The 21,435-nt window shown below is 42.7% G+C and overlaps 1 protein-coding gene across 1 annotated transcript; it reads left to right on the forward strand.

The window, feature by feature from the left end:
• The first annotated feature begins 1,567 nt into the window (after positions 1 to 1,567).
• OPT1 (oligopeptide transporter 1) lies at positions 1,568 to 20,867 on the forward strand. The gene is given in 7 exon segments (XM_082881525.1): positions 1,568 to 1,643; positions 2,900 to 3,360; positions 4,182 to 4,279; positions 18,260 to 18,832; positions 19,176 to 19,443; positions 19,559 to 19,741; positions 19,880 to 20,867. Coding segments are annotated over 7 exon segments (2,298 nt in total). The 3' UTR covers positions 20,519 to 20,867.
• Positions 20,868 to 21,435: the final 568 nt, after the last annotated feature.

Consider the following 21,435-nt stretch of genomic DNA (forward strand, 5'->3'; position numbering starts at 1 on the left):
GTTGAGTTTAGCTCAAGTAATTGTATCCCTCGATTTTTAAGAGGAGGTTCGAGTTTAAATGAAAAAATATCGAACGCCAATAAATAACAATTGTACGAGTAAGAAATAATCTTCTCGTATAATCCTGTTGATTAAGTCTGCGCTCCTCCAAACGTCGTCGCTTTACTCCCTGAAAACACAAACGTGAGCTAGCCGGCAGGTGTGTGCCGGATACCTTTCCGATGCCTAAGTCAGTAAAATAGACAAATAGACAAAAGCTCTGTGTATTCAAGAATCAAAGTTGTGTTACCTCTCCATAGGTGATGTTATGAGCTTTTATAGGTTTTGCGTGGCATAATCCTAGTAGGACTCTTATTCCTCCATGCAGAGTCCTCATAGGAATCGCACTTCTGAAAGATAGTGCTTATCCTTCAACCCCCCTCACTGCTTAAACCAAGTGAGATGGTTTTACCCCGGTTGGATGACAGTACGACCGAGCTAACCCAGCTCAGATCTTCCCTTCAGTGCCTGTATCCTGGTTAGGCATACTCTAACCGGGCTGTTAACTTAAGACTGAGCTAATCAAGCTTGGTGCTCCAATGCGCAATGCCAAGCTAGCTCGGCTCTCGTTCAGTTGTACCTCAGTTGCTTATTGAAAATCGGGTTAATCTACGGCAAGCTACGACCGCGCTAACCAGAGCGAGGTCCACTGTGAGAAGCCATCATACCTCGGCTCCAAACGCTAAGACCGAGCTAACTCCACTCCGACCGTGGTGTTTGTCATTCCATTTGGACCGTACTAACATTACGGTCCACTTGCCAAGCCCTGTTCTACCGTGGCTCATAGAACGGCCCATTACTCAGTTCGGCCCAATTTATTTATAAATTACCCTCTCAATAATCTACCTAGCTATTCAACCAATAACATCTATAACAAATAGAAGCATAAAATTATAATTTTACTTTTATTACTTTTTATCATATAATAATATATTTTAATATATAAATTTATAAAGTTCAATAGAAATACACTGACATCCTATATATCTGGCAAAAAAAATAAAAAACAAGACAGCAAATAACTCAAACCCCCAAAATTTAGGGGTCAAAAAAATCAACCCCATAGAAATTTAATGGTAGCATATAGGAGGTGTACATCATACCAAGTGTTATGGCATGGAAAACTGAACATAGCACAAAACTCAAACCAAATTCATGCAGATGACTCCATCCATGATATAGTAAAACAACATAAAACTGAACACTCACAAATAAACCAGAACCAAATTCAAGATCTTCACGTTAAAATCACATTTAGCAAGAATTTAGGTGGTGCTCTGATTTTTACACTGGTAAATTTAGATGGGAGTTTTGGCACCGCGGATACAAATGGCCGGTGTTGGTAGCAACATAAATAAGAGCCACACAATGGGACATGGCCGCACACACGGCAAGAAACACAGAGAGCACTGTTTGGGACAACTATAAATAAGAGTGGGCAATGGACTTGCATCCGTTGAGGGCCTGGTGATATTCTGTCTCGGTGATATTCTATCTCTCTGTCTTTCTTAGTCCCGGGGGGAGAGAGATGACAGATATCATCCGAGATGGAGACCCTAAATCCAAGTTGACGGAGAAGCTTCATGCGGATATCCATGTAAATGGTAAATCTCTATTACTTTCTAGATTTTAAATAAATGTTAAAACAATACATCTTTTTATCGTATCTTGTTCGAGTTAAAAGATTTATATGAGTTTGAGAAAATTGAATTCCACTAAAATCTTGTTTGAGATTTGATTCTCAGGAAAAACAAAAAACAAAAAAACACAATGCACCCTATTTGGTAATTTTAAAAAATACATTTTTTCAAAATTTTCTGTCTTTATTTTTCTTATAAAGAATTAGAGTACTCTCTTAATATGATTAAAACGATCGAGATTAATGATAATGATGAGTATAAATTGAAATAAATAAGGATAAATGTGTACATTTTCAAATAAAAAATGTGATAATATATATTTTTTTATTCATATAATTAATGAATTATTGATTAAAAGGACCTAATTGCTATACAAATTAAAATCTTAATAGAGTTCAATATAATTATATTAAAAATGTAGGACTATTTTCTTTGAATCTCAAAAAAGTCGAGTTCAATACCTTTTTAATTTTACCAAATGGAGCCTTAGGTGTTGTTTGGGAACATAAGATTTAGTCAAAAAGTTAAAAGTCACTGCAAATTGTCTATTTTTTTACATATTTTTTTTAATAAAAAGTTAATAAAAAACACTAAAAAAATCAATTCTCAATACCTTTTTGGTTTAGGCGCCATTTGGGGAAGGATTAAAATAGTCTAAAATTTTAAAAAAATACTACAAATTATCAAATTATTCTTTTTAACTTTTTATAATTTTTTTTATTAATAAAAATTCAAAAAATCACTAACAAAAATTTAATTTCCAAACACTTTTTAGATCCTGTTTGGAGACTTATCAAAAGAGCACCACAAGTTGTCACATCCCATTACTCTTTTTATTTTTTTATATATCTTTTGATAAAAAAAAATAAAAACTAATTTCAAACATGACCTTCGTCCTTGTTTAGAAAGTGTTAATTTTAATCAAAAAGTCACTAAAGAATTAAAAAGTTATAACAAAAAATTCAAAAAATTTCTCCTTATTTATTTATTATTCTTTCCTTCTACTTTTTACATATTTTTTTTAATAAAAAATCCCTAAGATTGTTGATTAGCTTCCTCAAACATATTTTCACTCCTTATTTAAAATGTTTTATTTATTTAAAAATTTTAAAAATTAATTCCAAACTTCCATTAATTTTTTCCCCTCATATTTTAACCTTTTTTTCGAACAAGACCTTAACGTAACATGAAAATGGCCTTAACCTAACATGAAAATGCAGAAGAGGAGGAAGACGAAGAAGAAGACGTGAACGACAATCCGATCGAAGAAGTCTGACTAACCGTGCCGATCACCGACGACCCATCCCAACCAGTCCTCACATTCCGCACATGGATTCTCGGCCTCAGCTCCTGCGTCCTCCTTGCCTTCGTCAACCAGTTCTTCGGCTATCGAGAGAGCCAGCTCTACATCTCCTCCGTCTCCGCTCAGATCCTCATGCTTCCGATCGGCAAATTCATGGCCAACACTCTTCCAGACAAGAAGATCGGGGTTCCATTCACGAAATGGAGGTTTTCTCTGAATCCAGGGCCTTTTACTCTCAAAGAGCATGTGTTGATCACCATTTTTGCAAATTCGGGGTCTGGTGGTGTTTATGCGGTGTATATTGTTACGATGGTTAAGGCTTTTTATCATAGGAATTTGAATCCTTTGGCTGGGTTTCTTCTTTCCCAAACTACTCAGGTATCAATCTTTTTAGGGTTAATTATATCCAAATTGACTCCTCAATTGTTAAAATGTATCACTTTTATGTTGAAAATGAACCGATACTAGGTTGTTTAAGTTTGGCTTAACACGAGTTGAGTTCGAATAGCTTAATTTTTTTTATACTACCTATAAATTTATTGAGCTGCGTAATAAGTTGTTTTGGTTTGAAAACTTAATCGCTTAAAATTGTGTTTCGATTTGACTTGTTTATATATAGAGTTAAACACGAGTGGCTTGGTTTGGTTCGTTTAATAACTGTAATCACTTTCACCCTCCAAAACACAAACAAAAGGGAGTATTTGAACAATTTTTTGTAGTTGAGGAGTCAATATTAGCGGTTCATAAATTATGGATTAAAGTGATATTCGTTAATAATATAGAGTATTGGTGTAACTAACCCAAATTTTTATACAATTTCCCACATGCACAAAATCTTATTACAGTATTGAATATAATTATCTCATATGGAGCAGGCCAGAGGAGTTTACTTTATTTTAATGACTTATGGCTTTTTATTGAGGTGAAAAAAGTGAATTTATATGCGAATGATTTTTTACATAGCAAAAATTCACTATCCCATCTGGTAATTCATCACATCCAAGAAAAAATAATGTGCGGTTGAGATTTATTTTACATATGAACCTCACAATACATCAATTAAATCTCAACTGCACTTTCCTTTTTATGGTAATTTTCTTGTCAATTTTTTCATGATAAGTAAACTTTTCCTTCAAAAAATGGTTCATTATTTGTTATTTTATTTTATTTTATTTTTTATTTTTGTTGATGAAATGCAGATGTTGGGATATGGCTGGGCTGGTGTGTTCAGAAAAATCCTAGTGGACTCCCCCTATATGTGGTGGCCCTCAAACCTTGTCCAAGTTTCCCTATTCGGGTACTTCATTCTATTCTAGAAAGAAAATGTACAAACACCATTTTTTTTTTAAAACAAAATAATATAATGTGTAGTAACAAAAATTTAGACTTGGAAATGGAGTTAAATGATAGGAACAACACAATGCCACAAAGTTTCTAAATAAAATTTGTAATAGAAGTTTGTTTGTATAAGATTACTCAAGAAAAAAATTAGAAAAGTGTTCAAAATTTGAATATATTGTGTAAATCGATACTTTGTGTGCTGTGGATCGCACAAAAAATGAATTATGGTCGTACATTTCAAAGTATGAATACTTTTCTTAGTATTTTTATAGGTACACATCATTGCTTAGTTCTCCTACTCTGATCCAAAACCAACAATAACATTGTTTGTTACTGTACGGGGAGGAAATAATTCTCCTCGTATAATCCTGTTGACCAAGTCCACGCTCCTCCATACGACGTCGCTTTATCACCTGAAAATACAAACGTAAGCTAGCCGGCGGGTGTGTGCCGGAAACCTCTCCGATGCCTAAGTCAGTAAGCTTGACAAATAGACAAAGTTTTATGCTCTCAGAAAGAATTGTGTTCAATTACCTCCTCCAAGGTGGTGCTTGTGAGCTTTTATAGGTTTCGAGTGGCATAATCCTAGTAGGACTTTTATTTCTCCATGCAGAGTCCTCCTAGGATTCATATTCCTAAGGATAATGCTTATCCTTTTACACCCTCCCCCACTGCTTAAACCAAGTGGGATGGTTTTTACCACGGCCGAACTTCTATGCGACCGAAATAACACTGGCTATGCTGAGCCACAGAGTAGGCCGAACTATCCTTAGTTCGGTTTTCTCCCGTTCAACCATGGTATGCTGAGACCAAGCTTCTGAGCAGCAAGCTCCGACCGAACTAACAATAATACACCGCAACCGGACTAACTGTGAGACCGGACTAACATCAAGTTACCTTCAGACCGGAGTAGCTTTACACCGTCTTGGGCCGAAGCAATTACCCCTCTCCTAACCGGAGTAACCATACCTCTCCTGGGCCGGTGTAACTATGCTTCTTCTGGGCCGGAATATCATCACGGCCTTTTACTGTATCCTTCACATTTTGGGCCATAAAGTCCGTCTTACAGCTCGGTTCAATTCTCTCCAAAAATTACCCTCTCAATTGCCCCTTAATTCCATCTGCACAGCGTGATTGGGATTACCAGTCTACCAACCGAGCTGAAGTTTAATAAGCCTTTCCGGCCGAGCTAAAAAAAAAAAAACCCTTTAGCTTCTCCAGCCGAGCTAATTTTACGTCGGGCTTCACTCTGTTCGGTCAAAACGTCTCTTCAATCATAGCGACTGTAACACTTCCCCTTCCGATGACACGTGGCAGATTCTGATAGGCTGAGGACGGCTGTCACGCCGTCTTTCGTACTTCGTGAATTTTGAACAGTCCCGCCCAAATTTTGGGCTTTCTAACAAAAACACTCCCTGAGGCTAGGTCTCTTCACTTTTGCCATTTCGTCATCTTCTCTCTCTGTGTTCTTGCTGTTCGTGTTCTTTCTTCCCTTTCGAGAACTGATTTTGCTGCCACTTTCCCATCATCAGATCCTTCTTCTTCCACCTGGTAAGTAGACTCACTTTTGTTTTTGCTTTCGTATCTATTCTACGTATTTTGTTTACTGTATGTTTGCAAAACATTTTCTCCCATTTCTGCTTCTTTCTGTACTTTTATGAGAAAACCAGTAGAACTCGTGTGTATGAATCATTCTGTAAGAAACTAGCCTTGGATCCAAAATCATATAGAAACCGAACTAGGATACTGTTTGTCCAATATAGGTAGATAGATTCAGACAACAACCGAACTAGAACAATCAGTAATTTCTTCAGAACCACTTTAGCCGAGACAAGATCACCGAACCAAGTTTGCACATATTGAACTAGTTACTTCGGACTATAACCGAGCTAAGCCTTTGGGGCCAAGCCAGCTTTCTTAGTCTCTAAACCAGACTCAGAAAGCTGCCCCTAGAGGCTCAACCGAAGTAACAAACCCACAGTTCAAACCGAAATAATCAACCGGACCCGAAGTCCGAACCGAGATAAAAATTGTAGCATCCCACGTAGCCGAAGTAGGACTTTGTCTTGCTTTTATTTGTAGCACGGTCAGATGATCTGTGCTTAACCCCTATGTTTTCCACCTTGCAGACTTAGGTGGCCCAAGCACTCCTTTGCACACTCGTCCGAGCTACTGAGTACAACCCTTGAACCGATCTAATTTATCCTTAAATTATACGATAGATGGGCAAGTATAGATACCTAGTAAATACCCCGGGCGGCCTAGCCGAATTCAGGAAAGACTACCAAATACCTGATGACGTCCAGCTGGTTTTGGCCGAAAAAAACATCACACCCTGGGATAATGAAGGCTTCGTCCCCTTCACCCTTTTATCTATCATCGAAACCGGCCTGCGGTTTCCGGTTCAACCGTTGATCTGTGAATTTCTTAGGCAGACTAGATTATGCCCTACCCAACTGTCCACCAATACGTACCGCATCATCATGGGAATAGCCGCACTGAACCACCAAACCGGACTAAATCTTGGCTTGGCCGAAATATTCCATCAATACTCCATCGGCCCAAAAGAAAATGGGTGGGTATATTACCTTAGGATACGCCGCCGCCGAGAGAAGATAATTAAACACACACCAGACAAAGATGTAAATGACGACGACTTTTTCTGGGTCTCTGGGAACTTTGAGGATTTTCAAGCCCAAATTCCTGGCCGACCTATAAATTGGAAAAAAGGAGAGCCCAGTAATTTAACTTCGACCTTGTTTTTTGCGAATTTTTATTTCGGTTTTGCTAGTTCATCAACCGAACTAACAGTTGTCTTTATTTTCGCAGATTCTGCTCACCTTCATTCCGTGTACAGTTATCCAAATCTTGCTGTGTTGTGAGCCGCACTACGGTATCCTGAACGTAGTTGGACCAAGTTGCTGCAATTCGAGCCGACCTACCGATATAGCGGTCGCCGAAAAGCCCGAGTGACCGATTTCCTCCTTGAAGACGCACCTGAACCGGACCCAACCCTGCCCGAGATACGACTTGTTCCACTGACTGCAGAAAAAGAGATGGCAAAGAAAAGCAGAGTTAGGGCCCTTCTGACCGAAACAACTAGGCCCGAGGTAACACCACCCAGCCAATCGCAACCTGCTGTTGTAGCCCTCCCTTCTCAACAGCCATCCTCTTCTCGCCGAACCAAGCGCGCCCGGACTGCTGAGACCGAACAAGTATTGGTTGATGAAGCAGAACCCGTACTTCCGCCGAGCTTGCCACCGAGCCCCCAACTAGTTCCTTCTGACCGAACTACCGACCGCTGTGCCCCAAAACTTACATTTAACGACCGAGACATCCGAAATACAGATTCGGTCGTTGCTGAAAAAGACCATTTATTGGCCCTCAATCTGGCCAAGGGTGTGTGCCTCCCTAAAGACATGGAGCATCACCAGAAACAACTGAATACCGAGCTAAAGGCCATCCGGTCAACGACAAAATCCATGATTCTGGTAGGCAACTTCGGTCGTTTTGCTGTCTACTTTCTTTTTTTTTTTTCAACTTCTACTTCGGTTTTAAAGGGAAATCTTTGCTTTGTCAGGCCCTTCAAAAAAACCAAATTACTCACAAGAGAGTGCTTGAGCTTAGGAAAATAACAAGGCAAGCGGCGGCGGAGGCCGAAGCAAAAACGACCGAGCTAGAGGAGGCCCGAAAGCAGATGGCCGAGCTACGCGGGGAGGTCGGCAGGCTGACCGGACTGGTTAATTCGGCGGAAGCCGAAAAGCAAAAGACTGCCATTGCTCTGAAGGATAAATACCTGCGCGAGCTGGTGAAGCTTGAAAGAAAGAAAGATGCCGAAATGAAGGAGAGGGCAAAGGAAGCTGACAAACAAGGCTTCAAGAGGACAGAGGATGCCTATGCCCAACAATGCAATGCTGCCAAGGAGCTGTTCTTTAAGTGCGGCTGGAGGGGAGCCGTTGAGAAGCTCAGTCATGACCCTCAGACCGAGGTTTTCAACCCTCCAGCCTACTTTATACCAAACTCCCTGATGGAATACGCTAATGCCATGCAACAGCAATTTCTCGAGGACTCAGACTCAGATGAGGACTCTGCCCCTGAGGATACTCTGGTCGTGAATGTAGATCAGGTAGTTCGGTCGGAGCCCATGGTGGAAGATCTAACTATTGATCAACCAAGTGAAACCGTGGTTCCGGCCGAAACCACTCTTCCGACTGAAAACGTCCTTTCGCCCGAAACCGGTCTTCAGGTTGCTGCCGATGCTGCCTTTGACGCCGAGATCGAAGATCTTTTTTCTTGATTTTTTCTCTTTGTTTGTTATCTTTTCTTTGTAATCGGGTTATGCCCCTTCCCTTGTAATGGTTTTGCAATGAATGAAAAATTTTGCTGGAACTCTTATTCCGGTTTTAGTTTGTATGCTTGCCTTTATAATGCTTTCTATTACTCCAACTGCTATTTCGGTTTTTTCTTGTTAGACTATGCTTACCAGCCAACCACTCCTTAGCCGACATAATTACTTCGGCTGAGGAGTACACATAGTTTGGTTTTTTCCAGTCAACCACTCTTCAGCCAGACCCTTACTTCGGCTGAGGAGTAACCAAAGTTGGTTTATTCCAGCCAACCACGCTTCAGCCATACCCTTACTTCGGCTGAAGAGTAACAAGTGTTGGTTTATTCCAGCCAACCACTCTTCAGCCATATCCTTACTTCGGCTGAAGAGTACTGGAGTTGGTTTATTCCAGCCAACCACTCTTCAGCCATACCCTTACTTCGGCTGAAGAGTAACAAGAGTTGGTTTATTCCAGCCAACCACTCTTCAGCCATATCCTTACTTCGGCTGAAGAGTACCGGAGTTGGTTTATTCCAGCCAACCACTCTTCAGCCTTGCACTTACTTCGGCTGAAGAGTAACAAGAGTTGGTTTATTCCAGCCAACCACTCTTCAGCCATACACTTACTTCGGCTGAAGAGTAACAAGTGTTGGTTTATTCCAGCCAACCACTCTTCAGCCATACACTTACTTTGGCTGAAGAGTAACAAGTGTTGGTTTATTCCAGCCAACCATTCTTTAGCCTTGCACTTACTTCGGCTGAGGAGTAACCAGAGTTGGTTTATTCCAGCCAACCACGCTTCAGCCATACCCTTACTTCGGCTGAAGAGTAACAAGAGTTGGTTTATTCCAGCCAACCACTCTTCAGCCATATCCTTACTTCGGCTGAAGAGTACCGGAGTTGGTTTATTCCAGCCAACCACTCTTCAGCCATACCCTTACTTCGGCTGAAGAGTAACAAGAGTTGGTTTATTCCAGCCAACCACTCTTCAGCCTTGCACTTACTTCGGCTGAAGAGTAACAAGAGTTGGTTTATTCCAGCCAACCACTCTTCAGCCTTGCACTTACTTCGGCTGAAGAGTAACAAGAGTTGGTTTATTCCAGCCAACCACTCTTCAGCCATACACTTACTTCGGCTGAAGAGTAACAAGTGTTGGTTTATTCCAGCCAACCACTCTTCAGCCATACACTTACTTTGGCTGAAGAGTAACAAGTGTTGGTTTATTCCAGCCAACCATTCTTCAGCCATATCCTTACTTCGGCTGAAGAGTACCGGAGTTGGTTTATTCCAGCCAACCACGCTTCAGCCATACCCTTACTTCGGCTGAAGAGTAACAAGAGTTGGTTTATTTTAGCCAACCACTCTTCAGCCATATCCTTACTTCGGCTGAAGAGTACCGGAGTTGGTTTATTCCAGCCAACCACTCTTCAGCCATACCCTTACTTCGGCTGAAGAGTAACAAGAGTTGGTTTATTTCAGCCAACCACTCTTCAGCCTTGCACTTACTTCGGCTGAAGAGTAACAAGAGTTGGTTTATTTCAGCCAACCACTCTTCAGCCATACACTTACTTCGGCTGAAGAGTAACAAGTGTTGGTTTATTCCAGCCAACCATCGAAGTTAGTTTTTCCAGCTAACTTATAGTATTTGGTTATTTCGACCAAATGTCCTGCAGCCTGGATCCTTATCCTGGGCTTAAGAAGGGTGTTGGTTTATTCCAGCCAACCTTTAAGTTAGTTTTTCCGGCTAACTTAGAATGAAAATGCTTGCAATGCGTCTAATTTTTACTAAAGCTAACTTTTACAAGGAATAACTTGTGCTAAAAAGAATTTCTCATTTTATTGAAGGAAGAGAAAATTACATATGTTTGAAAAGAAAAAGCTAAAAGTAAAATAACTTGAGATTGGCCGTATTCCATGGCCTAGGGATTGCCTTGCCATCCTTGTCTTCTAGGTGGTATGCCCCTTTGCCTGCTAATCCAACCACCTTATAAGGACCTTCCCAATTTGGGCCTAACTTGCCATCTCCTGGGATCAAGGTGTTTCCCATTACTTTGCGTAGTACCCAATCCCCAATCTTGAATTGTCTTGGATGCACATTTTTGCTGTATTTTCTGATTAACTCTCGTTGGTATGAGGCGATGTGGACTAGTGCTCTTTCTCTTCTTTCTTCTGCAAGGTCGAGTTCTAAGGCTATGGCTTCTCCATTTAAGTTTGGATCAAAGTTTTCGCTTCGAATTGTGGGGAGGCCAACTTCTAGTGGGATCACTGCTTTCATTCCATAGGCTAAGGAGAATGGTGTTTCTCCAGTTGATCGCCGAGGCGTGGTGCGGTAAGCCCATAAGACGTGAGGAAGTTCATCTGCCCACTTGCCTTTTGCTTTCTCTAGCCTTTTCTTTAGTCCATCCAAGACGACTTTATTTGATGCTTCAGCTTGCCCATTTGCTTGAGGATATGCCGGTGTAGAATTGTAGAACTCTATCTTGTACTCTTCACAAAAGCTTCTAAAGATTCTGCCGTCGAACTGAGTTCCATTGTCTGAGATCAGTGCTTTTGGTATGCCAAACCGAGTGATGATATTCTGCCAAACAAACTTCTTCACATCTTTTTCTTTGATTGACGCCAATGCTTCTGCTTCCACCCACTTTGTGAAGTAGTCTGTTGCTGCGAGAAAGAATTTTCTACCGCCGGGTGCTGTTGGAAGTGGTCCTATTATGTCCAAGCCCCACATCACGAAAGGCCATGGGCTAGTTAAGGGTAGGAGTTCTCTTGCTGGTTGATGTATTTGGTGTGCGAATTTCTGGCATTTTTCACACTTCTTCACATATTTCTCTGAGTCTGCTTGCATATATGGCCACCAATATCCTTGTGAAATAACCCTGTAAGCGAGCGACCTTCCCCCTTGATGACTTTCACACACCCCTTCGTGTATTTCGAACAGGAATGCTTCTACTTTGCTGGGATGAACGCACTTGAGGTAAGGCCCAAAGAATGACTTCTTGTATAATGCCAAAGATGGAGATAGCCAGAATCGCTGTGACTTTGCCCTTATTCTGTTGGCTTCTTTTTTCTCTTCTGGTAGGATGCCGTCTTTTAGGAATAGGATGATGGGATCCATCCAAGAAGGGCCTAATTCTGTGCAACATACTTCCTCTGCTTCGGGGTCTTCTATGCTTGGTCTTGGTAAGAAGTCGATGAGTAATGGATGAGGGATTGATGTATCTGCCATTGAGGCTAGGCCTGCTAGCTCGTCCGCTCGGCTGTTTTCCTCCCTGCCAATTTGTTCTATCCTTACCACATCAAACTTCTTGATCTCTGTTTTGACTAACTCTTGGTACTTGGCCATTCTGTCGTCCTTTGCTTCGTATTCGCCAGAAATTTGGTTTACCACCAGCAGAGAGTCACTGTATACCATTAGTTCAGTTGCTTTCATGAAGTGTGCTGACTTGAGTCCTGCGAGAAGCACCTCATACTCCGCTTCATTGTTGGATGCTGGGAAGCCAAGGTTGATTGCTTGCTCTATAACCAGGCCGTCTGGGGAGATGAGGACTATGCCAAGCCCTGCACCATGTCGGTTGGATGCTCCATCCACAAAGAGCTTCCACATCTCTCCAACGAATAGTTTCCAGCAAGTGGAGGGATCAGATGATGTCGTGAGGTCAAGAATGGTGTTTTCTTCAAGGTCCATGTTGGCTGTCTGTCCTTTGTCCTCTGTTTGAACTGCTGGTGAGCCTTTGTTTGTCTCTTCCTTGTTGTCCTTAGTATGGTCTGCCTTGGTGCTTGGTTGACTGCCTTCCACTAGGGGTTGCGCTATTCCGGCGTCAACTTCCGTCCCTAGTTCGGTTGTGTCAGTTAGGTCGACTGGGCAGATATGATGACTTCCAGGAGTAAACTCTGCGACGAAGTCTGCCAAAGATTGGGCTTTTATTGCGGTCTTGGGTTGGAACTTGATGTCGAATTGTCCCAGCTCTACTGCCCACTTCAAAATTCGCCCACTAAAGTTCGCCCTTTCAAACAGAGCTTTTAATGGAAAGACTGTGAGGACGACTATGGTGTGGGCGTGAAAGTAGTGCGCCAACTTTCTGGATGCCATCATTAATGCTAACGCCAGTTTCTCCAGGGGCAAGTACCTTGTTTCGGTTCCCAATAATGTCTTGTTGACATAAAAGATGGGCAAGTGTTGTATTCCTTCTGCCCGAACCAACACTGCGCTGACCGCGTGCTGAGAGACTGCCAGGTACAAAAAGAGTTCTTCACCAGGTACTGGAGTAACAAGTAGTGGTGGGGAAGACTTGTACTCCTTCAACCTTTCCAGAGCTCGGTCGCATTCTTCATCCCACTCAAACTTGGCCTTTAAAGCTTGGAAGAATGGTCGTAGTCTGTCTGATGACCTGCTTATGAACCGGTTGAGTGCAGCCGCCATACCAGTGAGATGCTGCACTTCTTTGACTGAGTTTGGTCTCTCCAACTCCTGGATTGCTTTGATCTGAGAGGGGTCTGCTTCTATACCTCGGTTGGTCACCAGGAAGCCCAAGAATTTGCCAGATCCAACTCCGAATGCGCATTTGGACGCATTGAGGCGCAACTTGTGTTTCTTCAGGATCTGGAACATCTCGTCTAGGTCTTTAAGATGGTCATTCTCATCCTTGCTTTTGACCACCATGTCGTCGATGTAAGCCTCCATTGTTCTGCCTAACAATGGTTCGAACATCTTGGTGACCATCCTTTGGAATGTCGCCCCTGCGTTCTTTAGGCCAAAGGGCATGACCTTGTAGCAATATAACCCCCTTGGTGTTGTGAAGGATGTGACCTCCTGATCTGGTTCATGCATGGCGATCTGGTGGTAGCCTCTGTATGCATCCAGAAAGCTAAGTCGGTTATGCCCTGCCGTTAGGTCCACCAGTTGATCTATCCTTGGTAGAGGAAAGCTATCTTTTGGGCACGCCTTATTGACTGTTTTGTAGTCGATGCAGGCACGCCATTTACCATTCTTTTTTGGCATTACGACTGTGTTGGAGATCCATCTTGGGTAGTGCACTTCCCTTATTGCTCCTGCCTCCAGCAGGTTGCCTACCTCTTCTGCCACTATTTTGGCGTGGTGGAGTGCCGATCTGCGTGTGCGTTGAATGACAGGTCTGGCGGATGGGTGGACATTGAGTTGGTGACTGATGAAGTTTGGATCAATGCCTGGCATGTCGTAAGGTGTCCAGGCAAACACTTCGATATTAGAGGTCAAGAATTCCAAGACCTCTGACCTCTCAGTGCTGGACAACGATGAGCCAAGCAAGAAGAACTTATCCGGGTTCTTCTCATCTATTTTTACCTCCACCAAGTCCTCCACCGCTTTCTGATCAGCCTCTTTGCCGACGTCCGCGAATAGTTCATTACTTTCTGGTTCTTCCACCGAATGAACGTATCCTTTGGCAGCTCGGCTTCCATTTGCTGTGGCGAAGCATTGTTTTGATATGATCTGATCGCCATAGACTTCCTCAATTATGCCGGTGTCATTGGGGAACCGCATTACCTGATGGTATGATGACGCTACCGAACGCATGGCGTGCAGCCATGTTCGGCCCAAGATGATGTTGTATGTGGAGGGGACCTTCAATACCCAGAACTCCACTTGTTTTGTTACACTCCCTGCTCTGACTGGGAGGATTATTTTGCCGACAGGCCACTCTGGCATGGAGTTGAATCCAATCAGGGGAGAAACTGCAGGCGCCAAGTCTTTGTCTTGCAGCTTCAGTTGCTTGAATGTGTCGTAGTACATGATCTCACATGAACTACCTTGGTCGATCAGAATCCGCTTGACGTCAAAATTTTTGACTCGGAGAGTGACTACCAGAGCATCATTGTGAGGACAGTATATTCGATCCAGGTCTTTATCCGAAAAAGACATGACGTTTGTTGCTTCTGTTTTCCCCTTCTTGATGGCAGGTTGGGCACTTAATACTTCCCTAAAGTGCTCAACCTTCTTTATTGAACCTCTGAGCTCGCATACGCGCTCAGGTTCAAAAACTCCATGAATTACATTGATAATGCCTTGAGGTGGTGCATCGATTGGCATTCTGTTGGGATGGTCATTATGATCTTGGGGGGCCGGTTGCGCTCCTCCTTCAATGTATTTGTCCAAGTGGCTGCTGCCACCAATTCTTCCAAGTGCTGTCTCAGTGGCGTGCAATTCTCAGTTCGGTGCCCCTTTTCTTTGTGGAAGGTGCACCATGATCTGTCGTCGTAATTTTTCTGAGCTTCCCCTAGCTTGGCCGGCCACTTGACAAAAGGCTCGTCTTTTATTTCGCTCAGAATCCGATATATTGGTTTTTTGAACACCGTTGTTATGGCAGTGCGGATTCTCAACCATCTTTTGTCTGGGTCTTCTCCGTTATCTCGTCTGCCACGCCCGTTTCTATTCTGCCGATCTACTGTATTGACCTTTGCTGAGGTCTTCTTTTCTGGTACTGCGGTTGCACTAGATTTTGCTTTTGCACGTGCGCCATCCTCTTCTACCCTGATGTGCTGATGCACTCTTTTCCATCAGGGCCTCCATGGTGAGGGGTGGCGTCATGGTAATCGAATCCCTTAGTCTGTTCCCTACTGGTAGGCCTCTTTTATATTGCGCAATGGCTAGATTGGTAGGGCAGTCTCCAATCTGGTTGAATGTCTCCCAGTAGCGACTGTTGTAAGATCTGAGGGTCTCTTTTTTACCCATGTCGATGGAGAGTAACTGGTCTATCTCCACCGGTGTTTTAGTATTTGTTCGAAACCTCGTTACGAACGCTTCTGCCAATTGGGCCAAGGAGGCTATGCTGCCCTCTGGGAGCTTCTCGAACCAAGTCAAGCCGAGGTCGCCAAGGCTTGATGGGAAGAGTATGCACATTAAAGCCTCGTTTCGCCTGTACACAGCCATGACTTGGCGAAAGTGGCTCAGGTGTGAATATGGGTCCGTCTTCCCTTCATATGTAGTGAATTTCGGCTGAAGGAAGCCTGATGGTAGGGGCGCGTTTTCGATCGCTGGGACAAACGGCGAAGTCTGTAGTCTTGCCAATGCCTTGTCCGTTGGTTCGTAGGCCGGTCGCGGTATTGGCATTCCAACCTCGACGCTTCCATGCATCCGAGGAGCCAACCGTTGTAAGGCCGAAACTCGGTGTGGATCCCTTGCCCTGGCATCTTCCTTGCATCGTGCTTTTTCTTCGAGCACGGTTCGTAAGTCGGATATCCTGGGCAGCTCTGTTTGTCTAGATCTGGTTTGGTGTGAATGTGAAGGCCAATACGTGCTTCCTTCAGTGTATGATCTTTCGGATCTCGTCCTCTCAGACCTGGAGTGACGAGTCCTGGAGGATAAGGAATGAGTGTCGCCTGTCCTGAGGCTTCTACTCTCTCCTTGGGAGGGTGTAGTATTCCTACTACGATTCTCTGAGTGGCGAGGGGGCGTCTTGTGCTTGCGCCCCTCTCCTATCGCCACATCTCTAGTCTTCATCTGGCGTTTTAATGCTTCCATGTCCGCCGCCATCTTCCGAATTAGTTCATCTTGTTCCTTCACGCGATCTTCCAGGACTTGAGGATCAATCCTCCTCCGTTGCCTGTCAGGACTTTGAGAGTGACGAGGGCTGCTATTCCGCCTTCCCCTGCCACTCCTCCTGGAGTTATGTTGTTGGGGTTCCAGATCTGCCATAGGAGGGACAGAGGGTAATCCTTCTCGCCTTGCGCCCCCGTCTGGAGTTAGCCCGTCGACGGCGGACTGCGGTAGTTCTTCAATGTGTGCCATTGATTTAAGAAAAGGAGAAGCTTAGTCAAGAGGTTTTTGTTCTTGTCTGTTCTTCCCACAGACGACGCCAATTGTACGGGGAGGAAATAATTCTCCTCGTATAATCCTGTTGACCAAGTCCACGCTCCTCCGTACGACGTCGCTTTATCACCTGAAAACACAAACGTAAGCTAGCCGGCGGGTGTGTGCCGGAAACCTCTCCGATGCCTAAGTCAGTAAGCTTGACAAATAGACAAAGTTTTATGCTCTCAGAAAGAATTGTGTTCAATTACCTCCTCCAAGGTGGTGCTTGTGAGCTTTTATAGGTTTCGAGTGGCATAATCCTAGTAGGACTTTTATTTCTCCATGCAGAGTCCTCCTAGGATTCATATTCCTAAGGATAATGCTTATCCTTTTACACCCCCCCCACTGCTTAAACCAAGTGGGATGGTTTTTACCACGGCCGAACTTCTATGTGACCGAAATAACACTGGCTATGCTGAGCCACAGAGTAGGCCGAACTATCCTTAGTTCGGTTTTCTCCCGTTCAACCATGGTATGCTGAGACCAAGCTTCTGAGCAGCAAGCTCCGACCGAACTAACAATAATACACCGCAACCGGACTAACTGTGAGACCGGACTAACATCAAGTTACCTTCAGACCGGAGTAGCTTTACACCGTCTTGGGCCGAAGCAATTACCCCTCTCCTAACCGGAGTAACCATACCTCTCCTGGGCCGGTGTAACTATACTTCTTTTGGGCCGGAATATCATCACGGCCTTTTACTGTATCCTTCACATTTTGGGCCATAAAGTCCGTCTTACAGCTCGGTTCAATTCTCTCCAAAAATTACCCTCTCAGTTACCATCAAGGGTGTAGCCTAGAGGGGAGAAGCAACGTAGTTTTAATCCACCTTTGTTCTCAGCTTCTGCTTGCTAGGACCCTAGTGGTCTGGGGTAAAACTATGACTCAAGTCCATCTGAGAGAGCACATCTGGTAACCCCACTTTATGGGGCACATTTGGGTCCCTCCTATTCGGCTCTCTTGCGAACAAGAACTTTTTTGGTCACGTCCAATGAGGATTGCCACGGATCTAAGATTAAGGGTCATCATTTAGCCTCCAACCCAGTATGTTTTTACCGACCCAACCTCGTATCCCAGGCAGGCTAGCCCGACTCAAATGAGGCTTAGGTTGGGCAAGCATAGCGTTTGAAGCTTGGCCCTGCCCGTCGGCCCGTCCATTATCTAGCCCATGTGATTTGACCCATTCGCTAGTAAGAGTTGGCCCACAAGCCCTACAAAAATCTATGAAAATAAATGGAAAAAATGGAAACAATTTCTAAAAAATAGGCCTAAATCTCAGCTAGATAGGCTAAGCATGTGGGCCAGCCCATTGGCCTACTGGGTTAACCTATTATCTGATAAGAAAAAGCAAAAAAACCATGTTCAGCGTACCCATGTGTGCCTGGCACCATTTTCATGGCCTGGCTCGACCTGATGCTGACCTTTAATTACCGTTGGTCATCACCCTTTACTTTTTTTTATGAGAAAAGTTAGGGATCATGAAATTTTTTTCATGAAAATGATCATGAAAGATTTATGATCCTTGAATTACCTTGATTAGTGTGTAGGGATCATGAAATTTTTTTCATGAAAATGATCATGAAAGATTTATGATCCTTGAATTACCTTGATTAGTGTGTGGTGCTTTATTCTAAGTGTAATCCAAGGGTTACAAAGTTTTCATAATTATTTTCATGAAAGTTTTTTCATAATACCTAACATTACTGCTTTTTTATCAAGCCAAAAAAAAAAAAAAAGAAAAGAAAGTAATAACATTGTTTGTTGTACATGCATTGCATTGCAGGGCATTACATGAGAAAGAGAAAAGAAGCAAGGGAGGACTCACAAGGCTCCAGTTTTTCCTCATGGTCTTTATCTCAAGCTTCTCCTACTACCTCATCCCCAGCTACTTCTTTCCCTCCATCTCGTCCCTCTCATTCGTTTGCTGGATTTGGAAGGACTCCATCACTGCCCAGCAGCTCGGCTCCGGCCTCCATGGCATGGGCCTTGGCTCCTTCGGCTTTGACTGGTCCACTATCGCTGGCTTCCTTGGCAGCCCTTTAGCCTACCCCGCTTTTGCCATCGTCAATGTCATGGTCGGCTTCTTCCTGACTGTCTATGTGATGATCCTTGTTGCTTACTGGTCTAATGCCTATGAGGCCAAGTGATTTCCATTATTTTCTGCCAAGACTTTTGATTTCACTGGGCATACTTATAACATAACAAGAGTTTTGAATCAAGAGACTTTTGCTCTTCATGAAGCTGCGTATAATGGGTATAGCAAGCTGTATCTCAGTGTCTTCTTTGCCTTCACTTATGGGTTGAGCTTTGCTACTCTTGCTGCTGCTATTTCACATGTTGGACTCTTCCATGGGAAGTAAGTTTCTCTTTTCAAGTTTGATTTTGGATTTTTTTTTTATTTTTGTTTTTAGCTAGTAGATCAGACTTAGGCCTCGTTTGGCAAGCGGCTATTTTAGACAATTAGTCAAAAAGTTACTAAATTAGTCAAAAAGCCAACAACCCATACCAAAAAGTCAAAGATTCTCTTTTCTCTCTACTTTTTGCACATCTTTTCGTAATTAGCCAAAAAGTCATCCCAAACATACAAGTTTTTTTTACCTACCTTTTTAGCCAAATAGCCAAAAAGTTACTAAATTAGCCTGTTACCAAACGAGGCCTTAATTTTTTAAATTTTAAATGAAATTATCTTTTGTTTTCAGAACAATTATGAGGATGTGGAAAGGCACAGCAGTTGCATTGCAGAAACAGATGGGTGATGTGCACACAAGAATAATGAAGAGGAACTATGAAGAAGTTCCAAGCTGGTGGTTTTACACTATCTTGGCTGTGACTTTGGCTCTTTCTCTCATTACGTGTGAGGGTTTTGGCAGACAACTCCAACTCCCATGGTGGGGAATTTTACTTGCCTGTGCCATGGCTTTGTTCTTCACCTTACCCATTGGCATAATAACAGCCACAACAAATCAGGTATTCATAAAGAGTAGTTTCATACAAAATAAAAGAAAGAATTACACAGAATGATGTGACAAATTAAAGGCACCTATTTTCTCAATTTCTTAATGTGATGGCCTTGACATTGCAGCAACCGGGTCTAAATGTGATCACAGAGTTGGTAATCGGGTAGTAGTATCCAGGAAAGCCTCTTGCAAATGTTGCTTTCAAGACCTATGGTTATATAAGCATGTCACAAGCAATCATGTTTCTTTCAGACTTCAAATTAGGCCCCGACATGAAGATCCCTCCCAAATCCATGTTTGTGGTTCAGGTATATGACATGAATTCTGAAAATTTATGTCTGACATTTTTTTAAATTACTGTTTATTTTATATTGCTCTGGTTGAATTGTTACACGGCTGAACCTTTTTTTTTTTTGGTGGGTTTTGTGTGTTGAATCATCTATCAGCTAGTCGGAACAGTGGTGGCTTCCTCCGTCTACTTCAGCACAGCCTGGTGGCTTCTCACAACAATTGAGCACATCTGTGATCAATCAATGCTGCCAGCTGGGAGTCCCTGGACTTGCCCTGGCGATGAAGTCTTCTACAATGCCTCCATAATATGGGGAGTCGTGGGCCCACTCGGAATGTTCACAAAACAAGGCATCTATCCAGAGATGAACTGGTTCTTCATCGTGGGTTTCCTCGCCCCATTCCCGGTATGGATCCTATCCAGAAAATTCCCCGAAAAGAAATGGATCCAGTTGATCAACATGCCCATCATCTTTGGGGCTACAATGTCAATGCCACCAGCTAGGGCTGTGAATTACATCACTTGGGCAACTGTGGGACTCTTCTTCAATGTCTATATCTATAGGAAGTACAAGGAATGGTGGGCTAGGCACACCTATATCTTGTCAGCTGCTCTTGATGCTGGGGTTGCATTCATGGGAGTGATCCTCTACTTTGCCCTTCAATCCAAGGACATTCTTGGTCCTTCTTGGTGGGGTCTGGAAATGGATGACCACTGTCCTCTCGCCAAGTGCCCTACAGCACCGGGGATACAGGTTAAAGGTTGTCTGTTCTTTGATTTGCTAAAAGGCCATTGAGATTGGAATCTTGAGAAACGTGATTTCAAGAATGATACTAAAAGTGCATTGGGACAGAATGACATAAAAATTTGGGAACAAATAATTTTGTACCTGCTACAAAAGTAACCTTTTACTTTTGTGGGGGCAAACTATATCTTGTAAATTATGTAGTGAAATTTACTATAGTTGATGATGCTCACAAATATTATAATTATGATGAAAGAGTGGAGAGAAGAGGATATGCTGTAAAGTACTCACTTTAGTTCAGAAAATGATGTCAACTTTGAATAGGGATATAAAACGCTCATTTTGAATGTAGTATATATGTTGAATTTTAAAAAAACAAGAAAAAAGAATGTAGTATATATGTTGCTTCTGTTATTGGATGATTTTTCAGTTAATATTTGAAGATTTGAGGTCTGGATTGATGGTAAACAAATGAACAGATGCTTCCAACTTTAGACAACAAATTTGAGGTCTGAATGTGGTATTGTTAGGTAATGCTTCGTTTCTTGTTCCTTGTTTTCGTTTTCATTTTTTTTTTTTTAAATAAAAAAAATTGTTTGGTATGTTTTTGTTTTGAAAAAGTGAAAATGATTTCAAAATTTTCAACTTCTTAGAAATGGAAAAAATGTTCTTTCACTTATTTTCAAAACAAGATTTCACAACCTCCTCCCTCTCCCACTACATCTGGCCATCACCAACCTTCGCCACTAGCTACTGCAAGTCGAATTGCTTGTGGAGTTAGGAGGTTAGAAAATATCCTAAATAACCTGTATCCAACTATTCCCATCCATAGCTGTCAAATATTTCAAAAAGCAGAACTTGATTTGGTGATGTTATACTCCAACAGAACACTGAGAGAGAGAGAGAGAGAGAGAGAGAGAGAGATCTTTCATTCCATAACAAAGACTAGAAACCTTTGTCTAAAGAGT

The sequence above is a fragment of the Camellia sinensis genome, chromosome 7, assembly GCF_055761805.1.
Source record: "Camellia sinensis isolate YWXY chromosome 7, ASM5576180v1, whole genome shotgun sequence".
NCBI classification, from domain to species: domain Eukaryota; kingdom Viridiplantae; phylum Streptophyta; class Magnoliopsida; order Ericales; family Theaceae; genus Camellia; species Camellia sinensis.